At 41.8% G+C, this 22,462-nt stretch overlaps 1 protein-coding gene across 4 annotated transcripts in view; it reads right to left on the reverse strand.

Annotated features, from left to right (window-relative positions):
* Positions 1-22,462, reverse strand: part of LOC123315626 — a 55,290-nt gene that overhangs the window by 1,534 nt on the left and 31,294 nt on the right. For 3 of the 4 annotated variants that reach the window (XM_044901390.1, XM_044901392.1, XM_044901389.1), the window contains exons 7-12: positions 18,773-21,472; positions 2,127-2,314; positions 1,823-2,017; positions 1,512-1,766; positions 1,262-1,449; positions 952-1,160 (exon numbers count right to left, since the gene is read on the reverse strand). In XM_044901390.1, coding sequence (XP_044757325.1) covers positions 952-1,160; positions 1,262-1,449; positions 1,512-1,766; positions 1,823-2,017; positions 2,127-2,314; positions 18,773-21,472 — 3,735 coding nt within the window. The remainder of the gene's footprint in view (positions 1-951; positions 1,161-1,261; positions 1,450-1,511; positions 1,767-1,822; positions 2,018-2,126; positions 2,315-18,772; positions 21,473-22,462) is intronic. The other variant, XM_044901391.1, reaches the window with a different exon arrangement.

Raw genomic sequence — 22,462 nt, forward strand, 5'->3', positions numbered from 1 at the left:
TTCGAGTATGGTATATTAGACTAGGGTAGGTCAGAGTAGGGTAGATTAGAATAGGGAAGATTGGAGTAGGGTAGATTGGAGTAGGGTAGATTAGAGTAGGGTAGATTAGAGAGGATTAGAGTTCACAACAGATTCGATTGGAATGAAGTAGAGTAGATGAGAGCAGACTATTGTACGGTAGAGTAGAGAGCAGTAGTATAGAGTACAGAGTGGTAGAGTGGACGGAGTATAGTGAAGTAGTGTAGAACACTTCAGAGAAGAGGAGAATGGAATTGAACAGAAATGATAAGAGTAATTTTGAGTGGACTGGAATGGACTGAATTGAATTAGAGTGAAGCAAAGCAGTGGAGAAGAGAATGTAATAGAGTAGAAGCAGGAGAGAGAAGGTTGGAGTAGAGAAAAGTGGAGTGGAGCGGAGCAGAGGAGGGAAGACTAGAGAGTAGATCAAAGTAGAGTGGAGTGGAGTTGAGTAAAGAAAATCAGGAAAGAGTATAGTAGAGCAAAACAGATGAGAGTAGACTAGAGAACAGTATTGTGGAGTAGAGCAAAGCGGAGTGTTGTAGAATAAAGCATAAGAGAGTAGGGTAGAGTTCAGTGAAGCAGGGTAGACTAGAGAAGAGTAGGGTGGAGAGGAGTAGAATAGAGCAAATCAGAAGATAGAAAAGTAGAGCCGAGTAGTGCAGAGTTTAGCTGATTGAATCGGAGTGGAGCAAAGTAGAATGAAGCAGAGAGTAGACTAAAGCAAACTTGAGCAAAGCAGAAGAGAGTACAGTACCTAAAGTTGAGAGGAGTAGAGCAGAGTAGTAAACTAAAGTGGAGTAGTGTGGAGTAAAGTAAAATAGAGTAGAGTAAAACAAAGCAGAAAAGAAGAGAGTAGAGTGGAATGGAATAGAGTACATTGCTGTGGCGCCTCTATCTCTATTATCTTCCACAACCCAAGTAAACACTTACCCGTACCAAGGGAAAACCTGACCCCTCCAAGGAACTCGTTACTAGCGAGCCTGTCGTGGTCCCAGACCGTCAGTTCAAGACACCTCTCGGCCAATTCTTGCAACGTGACGTCCTCGTAGATAAAAGTGTGATTCCACACCGGATTCACGGTCTTCTTCACCACAGGAGTCTTCTGTTTCGAGTTCCTTCCTTTGTCCGGCAAGAGATAGCTGCAAGGAGAGTTAAGACGAAGTTACAACACAGTACCAGAGGGCTGCCCAAGTCAACCGATAAGAGGACCTTAAACTAGTAGAACCTGAAACTGCCTCACCTTTTACAGAATGGATCAGATGTACCGTTGGCTTTGTAGGCAGTCAGATACTTGGCCTCCTTGACCAAGACGTGAAGCGTTCCTCTGGATCTCTTTCCCTTCTTCTGAACAGTCATATCTGGTGGCACAAACTTCAGACATACGATTATATCTCCTTTGAAAGATATCGTGTCATCGAACGGCTCAGTCTAAGAGAAAACATAAAGGATTTCACTTAGTATTGTTGATCAAAATGTTCGATTAGACTCACCCTCTCCTGCAGATTGTACCACACCGGGGCCGGGTCATCGAACACTTTATTCTCTAAAGCCATCATGACCTCCCCCAGGAAATCATTCCTGCCGAACATGTCCGAGTGCCAGACGGTCAGCCAGAGAGTCCTCGTCTCCAGACCGTTGAGGGATATGTGGAACTTGAGGGTTTCGTCGAACACCGGATTGAGCGTGTGCTTCTTCACCTTCGTCTTCCTCTTACCGCCCTTCGACTTGTCCGGAAGCAGGTACACCTGGAAAAAACAAGATTTACAGTTGGATACTCGTGAAAATATCCAAGAAACTCTACCTTAACGTAAGGATCCGATCTGTTCCTCTTGGTATCGACCGGGGCCAAGTCTTTGCACTGCTTCACGTGAATCTCCAGGGCTCCTGCCTTGTAGTTGTACTGCAGACCAAACTCCACCTGACCTCTGACGGCCACCGTACCGTATCTACCTTCTCCGGCGCCGGAATACACGCTGGCCATGGAATCTGACCTTAACTGAAACAAACGAGCGATATGAACGAAGGTCGACGATTTCGAGGGGCCTAGATCGGAGCCCTGCGGAACTCCACCCGGCAAAATCGTTGTGGATACGCCGGATACTTACTCCGAGGCCCGAGAGGCTTCCTCTGCTGTGTATCATGCGATCTATGTCTTCCTCCGGGTTCTGCCATTCGGAATTTGTGCTGGAAAGCGTTCCGCTTCTAGATTTGGCAGCGATTGGGCTTGGTGTTGCACTTTTGCTCTTCGAGCCTAATGTTGGGGAAGAATGGGCTTCCGATATCGTTACATCGTCTGAAAAATCGAGGAAGAAACGATAAAAATATGGTCGACTGCTTGGCAGGATCAATTCAAGCGTGAATAGGGTATATGCGAGCAAACTAAGCAAAGATTTTGTCTCTTATCTGTCAATTCTAGGAAACATCAACTATTTTTTGAACAAGAAATCTAATCTAACTACGATGAACTATAATGAAGCTGAAATAGCTGTTGTAACGGTTTATATGAGGTGGAAGATGACTTCTATCTCCTATGCTATGGATGAATAGGAATGACATTGACTTTAGTATATAGAAGGTGTTTTTTTTTGTTGTCAGTGTCAGTGACTCGCACAATATATAGAAAGGAACAAATAAGTTGAGCTGTTTGAATATAGATTTCCATCAAGTATTAACAGAAGTCATTTCTGTTAGAAATGACTGGTTGAATTCATTTAACGTTTTCACAGTTTCAGAGTTCGTTAATCTGTAGGAAAATGCGAATATGGGGAAAATAACAAATATATACACACGTATCGCTTCGACAAAGATAAACTCGATTTTCGATAATTATTTTCCGATAATTGGTTGCGGTTGAAAATAAATATATCCAGTACGAATAAAACATCGATCTACATTTCATACTGCAATATTTGCCAGTATTGAAATTCAGTTCAGTTGGCAAAAAACATGATACACAGTTGACTAACTCTTTACAGAATTTCATCAATTACTCAACCGTTTTGAATATGACATGGAAATGTTACTATGGAATTCTGAAGGTTTTTTTACTCTCAGAATCCCATAGCCCATTTGACATTCGGTTGTTCCCCAGGCACAGCCTGTATTTTCATCGTTTAATTACACCCGATAACGTATCATAAGATATGGATAAATTGATACACAAAAATTGCTTCCACCTCGTCATGAACGTAACAATCAATGACCAGAAATTAACCAGTATAATATAATGTTTAGGAATCAATAATTTCCTCCTCCAATTAATGAGTTATGTATCCAATGAGCTGAAGCATGACTAAGCATTGTATGTTCGTTACCTTTCTTCGCAAATTCAACAGGGGAGAGCGGTACAATGATAGGTTGTTTAGATTTATTCAAGGCCTCAACTTTGCTCTTAACGCTTCCTTCTTCTATCTCCGTCAAACTCTGCCTTGGTTTGGTCAGAGTTGTGCAAACGCATTTGGTTTTTCCTGGATTATCCTTGGATTCTTCCTCTTGGACACTCTTACCACAAACCTCGCAACTAATTTCCATCTCTTTCGAGCAGAGTTTATTTGGGACTTCTTCAGTATCAACTTCATCTCTGGCTTCGTCAATTGGAGATGATTCTCCTATATTTTCTGTGGTTCCCTCCTGTTCTACCTCAGAGGAACCAGCGTTTTGGACTGCTTTCAGGGTAGTTTTGTAGATGTAATCGAATTGGGAGTCGTTTAGGTCCTCTACATTGGCTACTTCTACCCAAGAGGTTGTTTCAGATAGTCCCTCGGGGTTTTGGGTCGTTTCACTAGATTTTTCGATTGCTTTAACATCAGTCTCGATCAGGGTTTCACTAGAAGATATTATGTTTTCAACTGAAGTTACTGCTATCTTTGATTCTTCAACAACTTCCGGTTGTGGTTCAAGTAAATCCACGCATTTTTCTTCCAGTTCATTGATTCCCTCTTGGTTGGATTCAGGGCAGTCAACAGCTTCCTCTGTTTTTTCTTCTAATTCTGAGTCAAGAATTAGTTCTGAACCTTCGATGGACAGCCTACAAGAACTCCTAAAAATTCCTTCAGGTAAATTAGACTCATCTACCTCTGGTTTCTCATCTTCTTCAGATTTTTCTTCTTGCAGATCTTGAATGGTGAGGATTTCAGTGATAGCACTTGCAGGTGCTAGTAAAATATGATCTTTATCTTCTTCATCGACCAAGGTATGAAGGGATTCACTGAAATCCTCCTTTTCAAAAACCTCGTATTTTTTCGCCGACACAAGACTGTCTTGCAAGTTTTCCAATTTTTCCTGAAAATCGACAACCAGTTGTTCTATTTTCTCTACATCCTCCGAAACGATTTGGTCTTCGTCCACTTCTTCCACTTCGGTTTCAACCTTGTCTTCTACTTCCAGTCCAGCATCAGGAGAAGCAAGGTGATGGTCAGTAGTACGCACTTCAGTAGGAAAAAACTCATTTCTGACAATCCTTATAGTATTCCCGTCATTTTCAAGGTCTCCATCCACGATCGTCTTAACTTCTATGGAATCTGAGGAGTTCCTCCTTGCGTCCTCAGGTTTTATGTCGGAATTTACGCAAGCACTCAGGATGCAAGGAATCTGCGATCCTTTTTGCTGGTCGTTCTGTTGACCAGGGGGGTGTTCATCTCTCTTGGTGAATTTCAAGGTTTCAAGAAGGGTCTTTTTCTTCGGTTCAACTTTCTGTGCCTCGGTTTTTGTCGTATCGGGACCGAAGATTTTAAGGGCGTCAGATCCGACCTCTAGATTGCTCTCGTTTTTTTTGTCCTCAGGTTTGATACCGTAAACTATTTCCTTATTAGCTTCGTTCTTCGCCTTTTTCTTGTACCTCTTGGAGAACGTTTTCCAGAATGGTTTCATTTGGAGGTTCACCTCTAAGTCACGCTGAGGAGGGGCCTCTGTTTTGGGGGGAACTCCAAAACCTAAAGGGATGACTTTTTGGACGTTCGGAGCGTCAGTTTTCGAATCGTCGTTAATTTGATCGTTTCTCTTACCTTTTTTGCTACGCATCGACGGAAATATGGAGAGTAAACTTCGCGATATGAAGCTTCCTTTTTCCTTAGCCATTCCGGTTTGTGTGGGCGTAACCTCGTCGTTCTTTTCTTTTTCTCCATTTGCAGATTGCGAAAGTTCTGTCTTTTCCAAGATGGTGCTAGCCACTTTCAGATCTTCAACGTTTCCATCGGAAAACTCCGAGCAGGCCAGAGATGTCGCGCTGCTGGTCACGCTGACCCCGTCTTTGGTCTTCCTTTTCGTCCTTCCGATCTTGAGTATATTCAGTATCTTCTTCTTCTTCTTTTTCTTCTTCGCGCTACCGTCGCCCGCGGAAGCGCTGGTGTCATCTGTCAAAACGGAGATTTCGTCTTCCCGGTCAACTTTTTCCTCCCTCAAAAACTCCTCGCTTTCCGCTCTCAAGGGTGGCGCCACCGCATCATCTATGTCGAAGGACGTTACGAAATTTTGTTTTTTGGTCGATTCGTCACTGCATTCGCTTTCGAACTCCCTCTCGAGAACGTACAGATCGTCTTCATTGAGGGCGTCTTGACTGTACGGTTTTATCAGTCGTTTGGTGGTCTCTGAAAGCTGTACAATATTCTGTGCAACCGTTTTCGTCGAGGAGAGGGTCGTGAGAATGTTCATTCTTTCGGGAAGGAAATTTTGATGATGCTATAGGCACACTCATTAGAGAACAAGTATGAAAAACGCTTTGAGCTGATTGTTTTAAGAATATATTGTAATTAAGACCTTCATATCATACTTATCCTTTTTCTGTGTGGAAGCTTAAATGAGTTCTTGTTCTATAGGGAAAATTTTGGTGTTGAAAACTCCGTTTTTTCCATTTAAGATTGCCTAGACGGAATTTAAAATCTGAATGTATGATTTTTAGGATTTCTTCTGTCAACTGGACAAAGAATAAGTGTCCAGTATCGATAATTCAAGTGCATTTCGTCAAATATTGACAAATACTCACATCTAACATTGTGGTACATGTATTCTACTAGATATCTGACCATTATTTCAGTCCATACAAACAATAATCCAAGATAATTCTGAGAGCAGAGATAAATAATCTTTAATTTCATAAAGCTTCAACGAAAACATTGCTGTGCAAGACTTTTTCAATAAAACTACTCATGGGATGTTTTACTTTTAACTCGAATTAATCCTAGATGATTCTTCAGCGAATGTGAAGAATTTGTCAGAAACTGAGGAACATTTTTGAGCATAACTTTTGAACGAGGCTTTCAGTTTTTCAGTTGGAATGAAGTTTTCTGTATTTCGAATAGAAAAGGAGCATTTTATAAGAGAAGAAGTATGGAATTGGAAGTAAATTTTAACGGTTGATTCTCAAGTAGAATAATGAAAATATAGCTCAATAATAAGTTTGAAAAAAGCTTACTGATATGAATATTTAATAGGTAGCAGACAATGATTAGTAGTGAGGCTATATTTCATTGGGCCTTGAGAAGCAGATAAAACTTGGAGAAGGCTTTCAAAAGCTAAAATTTTCAGGGGTCATATACAAGCTGCCACTCTTGGGATGAATTCACGTTTTCATTGAAAGGTTTTTGTGTTTCTTTCATCAGTATTTCATAAACATTTAGGTTTTTTTTGCTTTAAACGCCATTTAAGGGTAGTTTATTGGCTGTAACTCAAATGTAGATTCTTAAACAGGCAAATATTGTTTGCAGAACAAATGGAAGGTCAATTTACTTGGATAGAATGAACATTCTCATTGACTGTCTCACAAATCAACAGCAGGATGGTGGTAAAAGAAGGACACCTTGGTTTGTGCTGCGAAATTATCCGGAAATATCACAAAATAAGACGAATTTGTCCCTCACACTGAATATTTTGAAACACATCAAAATGAAAGAAGTTCTCAACATTCTTCCCATCGAAAATGAAGACGTTACCGAAACAAACGACGAAACCAACGTCAAATACAGATAAACTGTAACCATTCTCGTGAAAATCACGATATTAAACAAACCTGAACGAATCGAGCGCTCAAACTCAAAAACTAACTCGGAAAAACGTTTTTTCCAAATTTTCACAGCACAAATCGAGGTCGGGCCAAACTTCTCAACCCCCACCGGCGTACCTGTCCTCGTCCCTCGTCTTCCTGCTGAATTTCCTCCTCTTTCTGCGCCCTGGGGACGTAAACACTGCTCCTTCGTCTCGTATTCCGCCCGTTGCAACAAAGGGTGAAACAACCCGAATTCAAAAAACTACACGCACCACCGCAACACTCGTAAGGCACCGGCCTAACCCTCCTCAAGACCCTGGGGTTGGACCTTTGGGAAGAGGAGCTCCTGACAAGGTCCTCCGTCATTTCGACTTGGAGGAGCACTGTCAAATTGTCAAAATCTGGCGGACGCGGACTTTAACTTCAAGACACACCGCCGCTAATCATGTGAGAGATTAGTTTTTATATTGTTTCCTTCGATAAATCGAAGCAATATGTTATAATACAATATTGCTACGGGGGGAAGTGGTTTGATCCACAAACGAACGATTTTATATGGGACGTTGTCGGCTCGCTACAGGAAATATGTGAAATTATTCGAGAAATCTATTAGGCGCCCGTTAAAATATGATTTTCTGGTCGTTATCTACTGATGGGGATTTGACGTGGAATCGTCGACAATGGTTTATATTTAGAGCGTGAGGAATTTCATCGATTCTAAGAAGATGTGAAATCAGACGGAAAATGAAACTTCAGAAACTGAAGGGCGTTAACGGGCTATGGGAGCGCGTAAAGAGAGTATAAAACTCTGAATAAATCTTTAAAGACCTCGGCAATGATGCCTCCAGCGAAATTTCAGAAAACCATGAAATCAACCAATAAATATTTTATTGAAAAACGTTACTTATCTTGTTCTTCACTCTTTATTGTCGAATAATGTAGTTTACGAAATTTATGTGTTTCCCATAACCAAGAGTTTCCAAATAAAACTAAATATAAAGGAACGCGATGAACCTTGTACAAAGAACTGCTGAGAAAACTGAAAATGAATAGATATCATTCCCTTTTCGTTGATCAAAGGTTTATTTTCTCCAATTGAAGTGACGTCCATCCCAGACTCATTCTCAACGTTCAGATTCTGGATGAAACATCGTCGTTTCAAAACAACAACAATTATTTTTTGAAACAATGGTCCAATTGTCCCAAAATCAAGGTCTTCTTATCTACCAACTCGGAGAATATTTATAAACAAACGTAGGAACTTCAAAACTGTGGCATCTAGATAACATGAAAGTACTGATTTTGACTTTTTACGATTGATGATTACACAACCATATAAGAGGAATAATTTCATCTTGGTTTATTACGTCGATTCTCTGGAGAATATATCGGAAGTAATGGAAAAAAAAAAGACTTGGTTAATGAAGAATCTACTTCCTTTATAAAGAGTGATTATCATGTCTTCTCCACCCACGCATACTGAAATGAAGACTTATGATGCTTTCCGGACAGCTTTTTAGGGTATATTAAGAAGATGCCCCTGAAAATTTGGCATTTTTCGAGTTGAAAAAACATTAAACTCTCGATGATAAAAGCTCGGTCTATTTCCATCCCCAACCCATGGTTTCATCAAGATAAGTTGGATGAAATTCGATAAGAACACAAGACCTTCCGTACTCATCAAGAGCAATTTCGAAGTTTAACAGCTGACAAACTTCGAAATGACGAAGAAATGTCTGGGAGTGTAATTAACCTCATACTAACCTAATAGATTAATTGCATTATCTTCCATAACACTGCTCCCAACTTTGAAACAACGTAGATAGGTACCCAAATGTTTAGTCATAATAGATTCAAGGATTTGATAAACTGAGAGTTAAGATGAGGAGTACCAATTAAATTAGTGATCTCATATTGTAAGTTAAATGAAAAATCACACCAAATTTCTCTTCGCAATTGAGTGGATTTGTCAAATATTCTCTATTCCGATACTGAAATAACGTAACATATTTCTACAAGCTAACAATCGGCGAGAAATAAAAATAGTCGTAAATTGCGGTTAATTTTTCCTGTCATATAACAACGCCTCTTCAAAAGACATCCGATATACTTAAAGTACGGAGTTTCATTTCCCATTTAGAGCATGAAATATTGCATGGATTAGAATCCCTGCCAGGTATACAATTTGATATATGTATACAATGCTGGCATCGTGTATTAATTAAAATTTGAAGTTATTCTGGCGAAATTCCTCGTTTCAAAACAGGAGTTTTCCTTTTCTACTATCAGTAAAATACGAATGAGGGCCCTTTCTAATTAGGCATAACGTATATACGTGGAGTTTCAGAGATGAATTCGTTATTTGATGCTTTGAAACTTTCAGAAAGGATTTGTCCGATGTTGGCATATTCATGCTAATTACTGCTAGAGGATGAAGGAATCTGGACAAATGAACTGGACAGAATTTCGAGGTTCAAAACTCATGGAAATTATTACATAATGATTCATAGTTCACTGGATTTTTACATCTCGGTTTCAACATACGAAACTGATCGAAAGATTTTCATTTTTCACTTGTGTTTGAGGTGGAATACAGCGACTTGTCGCCTAGTTTTGGAGGTTGACTTGTTCGAAAGTTGGCACACCTTGAAAATGCCGAAATTTGAGTTTCAAGCCGCAAAAAATACCCTTTTTGAAACCCAATCCACAACTCCAGGTTTACCCCTCATTATTCCCAGCCTAACCCTCTCAATTATCAACGATTGGGATAACATTTCTTCCCCGTTTCTCATCCTCTTTGTTTCGGGCGTATCAAGACTCGGATCTACCAACAAAAGAATCAGATAATTCTCTTTGACCAATCTTCCTTTGCGTGGAAACTCCCCGAAGGGTCAATGGAAGCGAACTTTCCATCGGTATAGAAAGGAATCAGTTTCTCTTGATACATTTGAGGACTATTTCTTTCCGTATGTGGACTTGGTTCTTGAAGACATTATTGTGGCGAATTTGAAAATAACACGCCTTATCGCATGAACGAAAGTTTCCGTGAAGCAACAGGAAAACTTCCGAATGAAATTTCGTTCTACCATGATATAAAATTCTATTTACGCCTCTTCCTGTCTTCCAAATCGGAAAGAGAGCAGGCAAATTTCGAATAAGATATAATAAATCCGCAGGCAATACTATGCAGAGCGTGAGACAACATTTCGCAGAGTGGATTTTCGATTGGCTTTAGTCGAATATAGGAACCCCCGGTTTTGCATCGAGAAAATGGAAGGATATCGATGTCTATTTTCATACGTACCCGAAAAGCCTTTTATTTTTCTTCCGCAAGTTGGTTAAACGATTGTATTGAACTCGAATGCAGCGATAAGAGAGTAGGAAAGGAATAATTCAAAAAAACACGAGATAGCGAAACACGAAACTCATTTTTGTGAAAATCATATAACCTGTTTCAAGATCAGATCATTTTTCTCTCAGAATATTCACGGAAAATTGAGTTTACACCGATTTTGTGCCTTACTTTTTACTCACTCTGTATACCTACGTGAATTTCACGTATTAATAGTAGGATATCAGTGTCTGGCCTTACACGTATTTCAATAATTGCCCTCAAGGACGTTTCTGTTAGATGAAAGAAAGTGAATTGATAATCAGGATCGAAAATACCTGTCTAGGTGTGTACAGCGTATATGTGGTAGCACGAAAATCATCGTTCTCAAAGATTGATTGGATTTAATTGAGATAACAGGATGTGCCTTCGGTAAATTGGTGAAAGATGAAAGGATATTATTCAATTTCACTAAAGCACGCTTTCAACGTAGGAAACTTTATCGTCATACTATACACTAAGTGGAATAAAATAAGAACACGTATGGTAAAGATGTTTTCAAGACTGACTGTGAGATGAGCAAACGATAAATGATCCCCTGTTATTCTGAAACATGTTCGAGAACCTCTATCAAACCAACTTAAAAAAAAATGAAGCTAATGATACCTAAAGGCATAAAGAAGCCATAATTTTCAATCGCAACATCGAACTGCAATGAATTTCCTCTCAATTTCGAGGGAAAACTACAGAAGGCATCAAACCTGCTAACTTCTACGTGTTTACCCTCATTCATGGATCAATTTCAGAGTCGCCGTTATGGAAAATCCATTTTGGCGTCGGAACCTAAGGGTATTACGTTACAGGATAACTCAATAATGATTAAACTGCCAGGACAACGTCCTCTGAAGATATCGGGCCTGATCTGCTTGTGCCCCATGAAGGTCTAGAGGCGCACAACATAGATGCAATTAATTGAGTGATACTCGTAACAAGAGATCCAATTGAGAACCGCTTCCAGCCTCTATTCGAGTCTCCCGTAAAAATCCGCCTACTCTAATTACAATTTACTACCTGTCACCTCTTGTTAATGGAGAAAATAGAGATTCATTTGGGTATTAGTCACTGTTCGATACACCTGATAGAAGTTTATATTGTTTCCGTTAGAAATGTGATGAAAAATAAAATATTACAGAGGAGGTTTTTGAAATTACTCTCCAATTTGTCTGCAAGCGCAGGATGTTGCTCAAAATACTTAAGTAAATGACCCAAAATACACTTCGCAAAAAAATTAACGCACTTTCTGAAAATCTCAATTTCAATGAAAGTTAACTCTACATTGACTTTATAACTTATTTTTTATGTTCTCTCGGGAAGGTTTTGAACGAAACAAGACACATTAAATGGAAGAAAAATTCAGGATTTCACCGAATCTTATGTGAAAGAAGAGAAATGAACAATTTTCAAAATACTGAAATGCTGATAAGTGATTTAATACTTGGTATTTCCACCCCTTGCGTTGATTACAGCTCGGCAACGACGGTTCATACTCATAATCTTAAAATGTTCTAATCTAATCCCTCCCAGATTTCTCCGAGTTGGATTCCTAAGTCATTAAGAGTAGCTGGATGATTTTCTGAACTTCTCAGCCTTCTATTGAGGTTGTCCCAAACCTGCTCATGTGGATTGAGATCTGGACTACTTGCTGGCCATTCCATTCGAGAGACTTCAACCACTTCAAGGTACTCCTGAACGATGCGCGCACGATGGGGTCTGGCATTATCCTCCATAAAAATTAAATTTTCACCAATGTATGGGGCAAATGGCACTACATGCTCTTCAAGAATGTTCCCCATATACTTATCAGCATTCATAGCTCCATTATCAACGACCACTAGGTTGCACTGAGCATATCTTTCATGTGGGCGTCTGTATACAAGGGAACGTCGATCACAATGGTAGAGGCAGAATCTAGACTCATCTGTGAAGAGAACTCTTTCCCAATCGGTGTCTTCCCAATGGATATGCTCTCTCGCAAAATCCAAACGCGCCCTTCGATGGGCTGGGGTAAGAGCTGGGCCTCTTGCCGCGACACGAGGCCTTAAATCATATTCTCTGAGGCGATTTCTTTTTGCCTGAGTGCTAATTTGCACCTCATGAATTTGCTCAAGCTGAATTTGAAGGAGGCGAGCGGTTGCAAACCGTTGTCTCAACGAAGAAACTGGCAGTTGTTACCCGTGGTCTACCCTGTCCTGGTCTTCGGACATTCATACCTGTCTCCCTGAATCGCTGCAACATTCTGTAGACACTTGTATGGAAAACTCCAAACCTTTCTGCAATTCTTGTGTATGTCCACCCTTCTTCTCGCAAAACTACCGCTTGGGCACATTCCTCTTGGGTCAAATTGCGTGTTTCGCGTTGCATAGCGATCGAGTGTAGAAAATCAAACGAAAGAAAAACTATTGATCACTAGAATTGATCGAGAACAACTGATTTTAGAATGGAGCCAATACATTCAAAATCTGATAATATCATCTTTTTTTATTCCTGCTGGGAATAAACATTTCCATAATGTGCGTTAGTTTTTTTGCGCAGTGTATAATTTCACTCATGCAGATTATAGGACAGGTTTCCCTTGTCAGTTCTGTCAAGAAGCCACTGAAACAGCTGAACGCCTGCTTTGCGAAGGGTATCCATAGGGACAAAACTACTACTACTACCAGGAAGGTAGTAAAATTTATTGAGAATACTGATGCCTGATGATGGGACAATGCACCTTAAATCAGTCTTCCACCAAGACAGACGATTTCTATGATTCCACCAGATTATATCATCTAAAAAGACAATAATTTTCCGGTTTCATTGTCTGCGCTGTGTACGATGTTATTTTCCTTATTCGCGGAAAAATTTCGTTTTTGTCGTAAATCTGGGCTCCTTCGAGCGGAGATCATTTAATTAACTTATGCTTCGACGAATGATATGGGATGTGGACGCCACGAAACAGCTTTCGCTCGAAAACAATGGTGGGAGGACCATTGTTTGCAATTACTCCCGAGCAGGTCCTACTACATAGGTGTATCTTGAATGGAGGCATAATAAAGCTTCGATTTTATCCAGTTCAGCCACCTCGTAACTAGATCCCGGTACCGTTAGCATTACTTTATTGCGAACAACTCGCATCGATTCGATACGGAATTAAGCACAAGTTGAAGGTGAGCTACATGCCACTGCTCGAGAACGATATGGTCTCGCTTGGTTTACGCCAGGAAAAAATAACCGGAGGTTTTCCGATTGTTGAAGAAAGTGTCGTTGGCATCTGGTGGATGCGATCGGTGTCGGACAAGTTCCCGAATTTGAGCATCCGCCAAATTTTTGAACGGTTCCAAGATAACATCATTTTTTCGAGCAACTGCTGCTAAAAGATCGATGATATCGTATTTTAAGTGTCGATTTGAATCGTAGAATGATTTGTATCAGTTTTTCCTTCTTCTATCCCTATTGTTTTGCCATTTTCACTACAGGAACATTCACTGAGAGGCGTTTTCATTTCTAGGGCCTCCAAGTTCAATAACTAACCGAATTTAACGTTTAAAAACTTTCATATCCGATTAGCATCGTGATTCGCGACAACCTTGACACGTTGTCCAGCATTCGCCGAATCTCACCTTGGCATATCCTGTACGTAAGATCCGATTCGAATGAAAGTATGCGAAACAGAGAGAGAGAAAGTGAACGAAGACTGCCGGCGTGAAAATTCATGAGCGATTAACGGATCGAAACATCGTAAAATTGTTGGCATTCGATCGGAATCGATGAATTTCTACGGAGATATGTACTGGCGAAAAAAAATCTGTACATCTAGCACGCAGAGTGAAAACGTAATGAAGGATTTGTCTTTGGCATTCGTTACTCGTTCTAGATCGCTCTTGAAACAGGATGTAGAGCACTCGGTATCGCATAAAAGTTGAGGCCAATAATATTGTTATTTGCTTCCTATCAATCTCCTAGGAGAAAATCTGGATTCTGCTTCACTCGAAGGAGTTCTTCCTAAACAATTCTTCTTCTTCCGCATCATCTTATTGTATCATCCCTCAAATTGCCGATGGGGAAAATTTTCGAGACAAATATTTGCCAAACGATCTGTTATGAGATTAACGTGAAAACATCTTCGAGTTCGTGCGTGGGAAACTTCGAAATTGATGCAGCTACATCAATAATATTTTCATTAGTTCCACACAATACAGGCTTGTCCAAGGTTTGACCTTTGTGTGATGGCTGGACTTTAACGTAAGGCGAAATTGTTTGTAAATAAAGAAGCGGACTCAATGAGTCACTGTGAGCGCGTTATATCGCCATCCAGATTCGCATGTCGAGGATATACAGGGGGATCATCGGAAATATCTCCAACTCTTACAATTTTATCGACGAAAACGTGAAAAATGACTTTTTCACTTCCAGATTTAGAAAAATTCCATTTCGAAGGCAGAAATCTAGACAACGATATATGACAATTTCGTTTAGTACTTCTAGACCTCGAAATACACTGGTTTCTCATCAAAACAAGAACAATTTCCCCAATATATTCTCCAAAAAAAGTTTATATGTTCCCCTCGATGTAACGTCATCGTTCAATCCTTCACCAACGTCTTCTTCTCTCTCTTTCGCTCTTAAAATTGTGGGACATCTTAAGAAATCGAACGAACAGCGACTTCGAAAACAATTCCTTTGTTCCATTGTCGTTGGTCGTGACTTTATGAATATTGCAATTCGGTCTGACTATCCCCGGCGTTACAATTGTGCATTGTGTGAGCCTTTCTGCCATGTAGACATTCTTGGGGCCCGTCTACATTTCATGAAAGGTCATATTTATCGCTTACCTCAACTCCGATCTCATGTTTCAACCGGAGAAAAGACGTAGCGAACGTCATTCAGAGGAGGAAACTCGGCGACAGCTTAGAAACCTGCCAGATGACAATGCACCTTCTGGGTGTAACGCTTTTGATGTCGTGGAGTATATTAAATAGATATCACTGACATTTCACTCTCTATTATATGATCTATTTCTGATGGTGCATCTAATGACCAATCGTTCTTCATCAACCAAATGATCCTATACTTAGCAATTCCCTACAGATCTATCTACCACAATTTGAACAAATATGTACTTACTGCACATGTTGAAGAAGTGATGTTTCAAAACTAGGGTTACAGCGTATTCTGCATAAGAATACACACAAGTTGTGAGAGGTTGTGGACAAAATCCGTACACTTGCAAACACAAATAAATCAGTATGGTATCGTTAAAATAATTTAGGATAAGTGTAATCACTCGATACCATAATATCAGGTTTCATCCTCACTGAGAATGTCTTCAATTTCCTCAGTAGGATGAACAATTTTTTGTGGCTCGTGAATCAACAATGAACACTAAGTTGAACCATCGTAAAAAGATATCAGGAAGTTTCAACCTTAAAAAAGACTAGCCCAACGAACTAGGAACCTCTTGAATATCTGATGGCAAAGAACTTCTCCATTCCAAAGAAGCTGTAAGAATCTATAGCATCATCAAGCTTGGGCCTACACTCTGGAATCAAAGTAAACGAAGGAGACCACACAATAGCCAGAAAGGCAGCACAAGTACAAGAAAATGCACCCGTAGGAAATAGTTTCTGGAGAAGAGAAACACTCTCGAGGAATCTTCCAAAAAGCTCCTTTGAGATTTTGGAACTGCAAGATGCAAGAAGTATTTGGATCTCTGTAACGGCTTCCTCAAAGAACTTAGCCTTAGAATGCATATGAAAGATGGAAGGAGCATTACTCACAGGTCTTGAATCAAAATAACGACTCGGATTTATCCATTTTAGACCTGCTCCCCGCGTATAGTCCGATGGCATCGCTTGATGACGAAATCTCAATGTCGGAAATCATAAGCGCGATTAAAAATATGAAAAATGATAAGTCACCTGGTCTAGACGGCATTCCGGCGGAGATATTCAAAGCCTTGGATGAGGACATTGTCAATAGTCTCCTAATACTATTCCGCAAAATCTGGGAACAGGGAGATGTGCCACAAGACTTCAGAGACGCTTTAGTTATCAACCTCTATAAGAACAAAGGCGATACGTCGAATTGCAACAATTACAGGGGCATATCGTTGCTTAATGTGGCCGGTAAAATTCTCTCGAAGATTATGGCTAATCGTCTGATTCCACTCTTAGAGAGGCTTTTACCTGAATCCCAGTGCGGCTTTCGACCAAATCGAGGTACGGTGGACCTAATTCTTACACTGCGACAGCTACAAGAAAAGGCCCGTGAACAACAATCAAGGGTTTATACGGCCTTCATCGATTTGAGCAAGGCATTCGACTCGGTGAATCGGAGAGCGCTATGGAAAATCATGGCACGTCTGGGAGTACTCGAAAAATTCCTAGCAGTGTGTAAAAGCCTTCATACCAACAACACCGCTAGAATACAGCATAATGGCTCTACAACCGACCATTTCTCAACCAACTCTGGAATAAAACAAGGCTGCGTATTAGCGCCTTTACTGTTCAATATTTTCGCCATAGCTGTATCGATAATTGCTGACATGAGCATGCCCGTAAGAGGTGTTGGGATAAGATTCAGATTTGATGGGGGCCTGTTTAACCTGAAGCGCCTCAGAGCAAAAACCCGTACCAAGTTTATCACGGAACTTCAATATGCAGACGACTGTTCACTCATCGCTAGCAGCTCAGAGGATCTACAGATAATGATGGACACCTATAAACATATATACGAAGCTTTAGGCCTTAAACTCAATATTGACAAGACCAAAATCCTGGTAAGTCCGCCAGAAAGCCTTCAAACAGATATCAGCCTGGACAATGAAACTCTAGAACAGGTCGAGCAGTTCAAATACTTGGGAAGCTTCATAAATACTAGGGCTAACCTTGACACGGAAATACACAACCGTATCAATTCGGCATCACGGGCATTCTGGAAGCTGAAGGACAGAGTGTTCCAAAATCACGACCTCAATCTGAAGACCAAGACAGCTGTTTACAGAGCAGTGGTCCTCCCAACGCTTCTTTACGGAAGCGAAAGCTGGACTCCCTACAGGCGACATATTAAACAGCTTGAACAGACGCAGCAACGTCATCTAAGACAGATAATGCACATCAGATGGTTCCACAAAGTTTCGAATGCAGAAGTCTTGCAGCGCGCGAGTTGTACAACAATTGAGACTCAAGTAACGAGGGCCCGACTCAGATGGAGCGGCCACATTCTGAGGATGCAAGACACAAGACTCCCCAAAATAGCTCTATACGGCGAACTCACTGAGGGAGCCCGGAAAACAGGGGGCCAGTATAAGCGGTTTAAGGATACACTACATCAATCCCTAAAATCAGTTAATGCTAATCATAACTGGGAACAACTAGCGTTAGACAGGTCACAGTGGAGGTCTTTGGTCCACAGTTATAATGGAGAATCGAGAAGGATACAGCGGCGGCCAGATCTGGTTGGAGACTATCCATGCCCTGAGTGTGGAAGGATCTGCAGGTCACGGTTGGGTCTCTTTAGTCACAGGAGGGCACACAGTCGCAACTAGCACTAAGAAGTTACAAGTCTGTTCGAATTTTTTTTTTTTTTTTCTCCTTCTTCTTCTTCTTTTTGTAGATTTATTCCCGGTAACGGGATTCAGCAGCAAAGCAAAGCATATGATGAGCATGGGCTTATCAGAGTGTAGATTCTGTAAGAAACAGAAGGAAACTCCTGTTTACCTGGTTACAGAATGCCTCGCCATTGCAAGCCTCCCTCCACAAGGAATGTCTTGGATGAAAAAATTAAAGGAGGAATGAGACTGGTATTCACTGAAGTTCTGGAGCTGGAGGGCAAGCTGTAGATGGCGCAGGTTGTGAGAACAGCTCTGATGAGAACCACAATAGACCTCAAGGTCACAGATGTATGTAACCTCCTCACTAAACTATAAGCAAGGACCTATTCCCAAGATCATATTCTTATATTTCACTAGGCCTAGATAAGACCAGGCTTAGACAGCGCCAAAACATTCATCGCAACCCTAGAATTCTATCCAGAGAGAGGGGCAGTACGACTGATTCAAATTTCGTCGTTTATTGGTGTTCTGGTTCCTTCAAGTTATAGACCTTTAAGCTCCATAGAGCTGATTTAAACATCTACTTCACCGAATAAGCTAACTTTACTTCAATCACTGACTTTAAACGAGTTTATATGGGTATTTTTGCGATAAAAAAGTTCAAACGTAGCATCATCTTCAAAAACTAAATAATCTGCATCTCTTAAAGTCCTTCAAAATCCTGGAAAGCCACAAGGAACCTCGAAAACTCTGTATGAGTCTCCAGATTCCCAGAGGCGACTACAAACAAAACCCCACCATCACCACCAAAACCCCCAAAACCAAAAATAAAAAATAAAAAACTCACCACTAGGAACATTCTGCTGAGATCTCCTCCCGCGTCTCTGGTGCGAGGGCTGCAAGCCCGGCGCAGACACCGCTCGTTTAGGAACTGTAGTGTTCGGCCTGTTGAAACCCGGCGGTCTGTACCTGGCGCTCTTCGCGTTCTGCGGCAAGAAATGATGACTCTGAGCCTTGTGCATCCCGCTCGGAGGCGTGTTGGTCGGTAGACGAGGCAGGGAATTCGTGGTACCGGCCCCGGTCTGCAAGTTCCTCGGTAAACTGCTACCGATATCCTCCTCGTCGTCGTCTTCTCCATCCGCCGAACCTCCTGAACCGCAGGAGGCGTCAGGGACGCTCGATCTCCTCCTGTTTGGCTTGGTGGCCGTCGAGACCCACAGTTTATCCTCGCTGCTCGCTCCTCCTATGCTCCCGCAACTCCTGACCCTGTCCAGTTGCTCGCGGCTGAGACTCTTGTGGCTGAATATGAGATCGCCGGCTGATCTCCGTTTGGCAGCGATGGCCAACGCTGACGCGGACGCCGAACCTTCGGAACCTATAATCGACAGTCTGTTCCTCGAGTCGGTGGCCAGAAGGGCCGATTCAAAACTTCCCCTCCAACTGAACCTTTCACAATCACTAGCTTCGCGTTCTTCCACTATTATATCACCACTACCGGTTTGGTTTGAAGTCTTGGTCTCGCCCATCAGCAAATCGTGAGATTTGCTACGCGATAAAACACTGTACGAGAAGTTGTCTTCTAAGGCACTGAGGGTATCTTTTAAGTTCGTATCGGAGGTGCTGTCGTCGTCTGTTGTGGTAGAGGAAGCGTTGGAGAGCTTCTGTTGCAGCCTCCTGTGGTAATGCCTGGCTTTGGGACTGTTACTGGCGTGGCTTTCACCGCTGGACACCTCGTGCATCAAAGCCACCAATCTACTACCTATGTGATGCATCACTCTGGCTATTAAAGTTGGAGAACTGTTTGGCGATTTCGACTTGTTTTGATCGTTGTCCCCGGAAGCCATTTTCTCAAAGGAAGCCACTAGTTTCTGGTAAACGAAGGAGGTTTCTTTGTTGACGCCTAAGTTTTCCCCAACTATACCGCCATCCCCTTCGTCGCCTTCCTCGTCCTCCAAGTTATCGAACTTGTTGATGATCTGTTTACAACTATCGGAAATCTGCTGTTGCAAGGCGGTTTTGTTGGTCGTTCCTTCCAAATCAGAGCTGGTGTAGTCGGAGGAATCGTAAGAATCGCTCCAGGTATCCTCGCTGCTCAGGTACTCCACGATCTCCCTAACTTGATCGTCCCTGATGCCCGGCACGGTCTTCATCAGCCTCGTCAGTTCGTTCTCGAAGTAAACGAGTTGCGGCGGCTTGCACCTGTTCCTCAACCTGGGACTGGGGAAGATGGGCGAGGTCCTGTTGCTCATGTTAGGCGTCGTCGGTTTGGATGTTGGACACTGGGAGTTGGCTATCATCGTTTTGAAGAACTGACGCATCTTGCACATCATCAGGTTAGTCTCCTCGTCCGAGCTCCAGTTGTTAAAGCTGTCCTTCCTGGTTAGAGCCGTGGCTGGAGGTACCGACTGTTGTAAAACTCTGTCGTCCTTCTTCTCCTCCATTATATTCTCCAGTTCCTTCCTCAGTTCGTTCTTGTTTATACCTTCGTTGTTGCCGGGATCGCGTTGTTCCTTGAGAAGATCATCGCAGCTACCGATGAAGCCGCTGTCCCTACTCTGTTGGTTCTTGTTGTTCACCAGGTTCGTCGTCGCGTTCTCCGGTTGAGGCGTCTTGTGTCCGTCCTCCTCCTCGTCGCAGGAATTGTTGAACTCGTTCACCTCCTGCGTCGTTTCCAGGCTTTTCGATTCGTCAGCACCCTTCTGCTTCTTGCCCTTCTTCCGTTTAACAGTGTCGAACTGACCGTCGCTCTTCTCGAACGTGGTCGTTTCGTCGTACGTGTCTGAATCGGAGCTCGACGAGTTTTCCGAGTCGTTGGACGCCTCGTTCGGTTGGTCGTTCCCCGAGAGCTCGGGGTTCGATAGGAGGTTGTCCAGGGATGAGGAATGAGATCTTCCGGTTCCTCTGGCTCGCACCAGACGTTTCCTCCTCTGTTCCGGACTCGGTCTGCCTTCGCTGTCGCTACCGACGCTACCGTCCGAGTCTCTCCGTTCGGAGTTGAAGCCCATGAAGCCGCTCAAGAAGTATTTCTCCAGTCTGGAAGACGCCAGTTCCGCGGGGTCGCTGTGGTCGTTCTGCTGTTGCTCCTCCTGACCTCCGAGGGAGTCCAAGCCCTCGCTGTACACGCTGCTGGTCTCCGAGAAGGCGTCTTCTCTGTTCATGTTGAGGGAGGGGACGTTACCGTCTCCCAAACCGAAGAAGAAATACTTCTCCAGGTCCGTGGCAGAGGTAGGTCGTTGCTTCTTCGTCGTGCACGACTGTTCTACTTCGCTCTCCTCGCAGCTCTCTTCGACGATGGTGTGTAGGGTGAAATCGATGGCGGCTCTGTGGTAGCCACGTAGTTCGTCCTCGTTGTCGACTGCCACAGAGCATGTTAGGGTCACCTCTTCGCCGGAAGACGAATCTTCGGTGATCGAAGACGGTCCAAAGTCGTCCTCGTCATGACTGATGTTCTCCACCCAAGAGTCATCGTCGGCTAGACCTTCCTCGAAGGCGGAAAGCGTTTCTGCTCCGGTTATAACTGTCACATCTTCCGAATGTTGAGAGTGATCTTCAAATAAAAAAAGAAAAGAAAATTAATAAAATTGAACACAGGGTATCATCCTTGAGGCACAATGAATAGGGGCTTGAGAGATCGCACGTTTTTTCAAATAACACGTGTTTCGCTATGACAGTTACATCTTCGGATTGGATCATAAAATGATGAAATGAAGAAAAATGAATAAAATAAAAAGGTCGTATGAGGAATATAACATACCTACTTTTCCTTTCAGTTTCATCCATTGGATACTCAACACAGAAAGATTCCTTACGATTCAACTAGTATAATAGATAATAACAGTCGTTCAAGTATCGTGAATCATAATTAATATTAGCTATTGTTCAGAAAGGATGAGAAATTATTCACTGATCACTCTCGAATATTCTCACAATTTAAAGATGGTTGAGATATTGAAACAGAAAATGAATTTTTCTCACCACGACGTCAAGAAAATCTTGGGTTCATTTAGAATGTACACAAAATTTTGGACAAGGGTTGTGGGACCAAGTAAGCTATATTAACAGAACCAACAGACAATATTTGGCCCAAGTGACTCAACCTTTCACCATGTCGAAAGTAAATTCCAAGTAATTTCCTTTTTTTTTCAAATTTTACTTTGCAACTAGTGACTTATCTAAATTGCTAAAAAAACTCCGTATTTTAACATCCACTCACTATATGTCATTAGATAATTACTTACTTTGTTGCACCTTTTCGTGATAAATAATTAGAAGTGCGAAATGGTTATCTCTTCAAATGGAAAAATGGAACACGTAAACTTGTGCGCAGTTTCAGGGCTGTTCATTTGGTGCTCGAAAGACTGAGATGATTTTCAAGTGGAGAAAAAAGCTATCTTCAAGGTGAGAAAATACATAAGATGCTCCAGGTGATTTCTTAAAGTGTGGGAAGATTCCTGTTGGAAGTTAATCTACAAGAGATACTCTGAGATGAGTATTTTCGAAAATAGTGAACTACCTGGTGAGAATTGAAGAGGGATTG

This window comes from Coccinella septempunctata, chromosome 6 (genome assembly GCF_907165205.1).
Source record: "Coccinella septempunctata chromosome 6, icCocSept1.1, whole genome shotgun sequence".
NCBI classification, from domain to species: Eukaryota; Metazoa; Arthropoda; class Insecta; order Coleoptera; family Coccinellidae; genus Coccinella; species Coccinella septempunctata.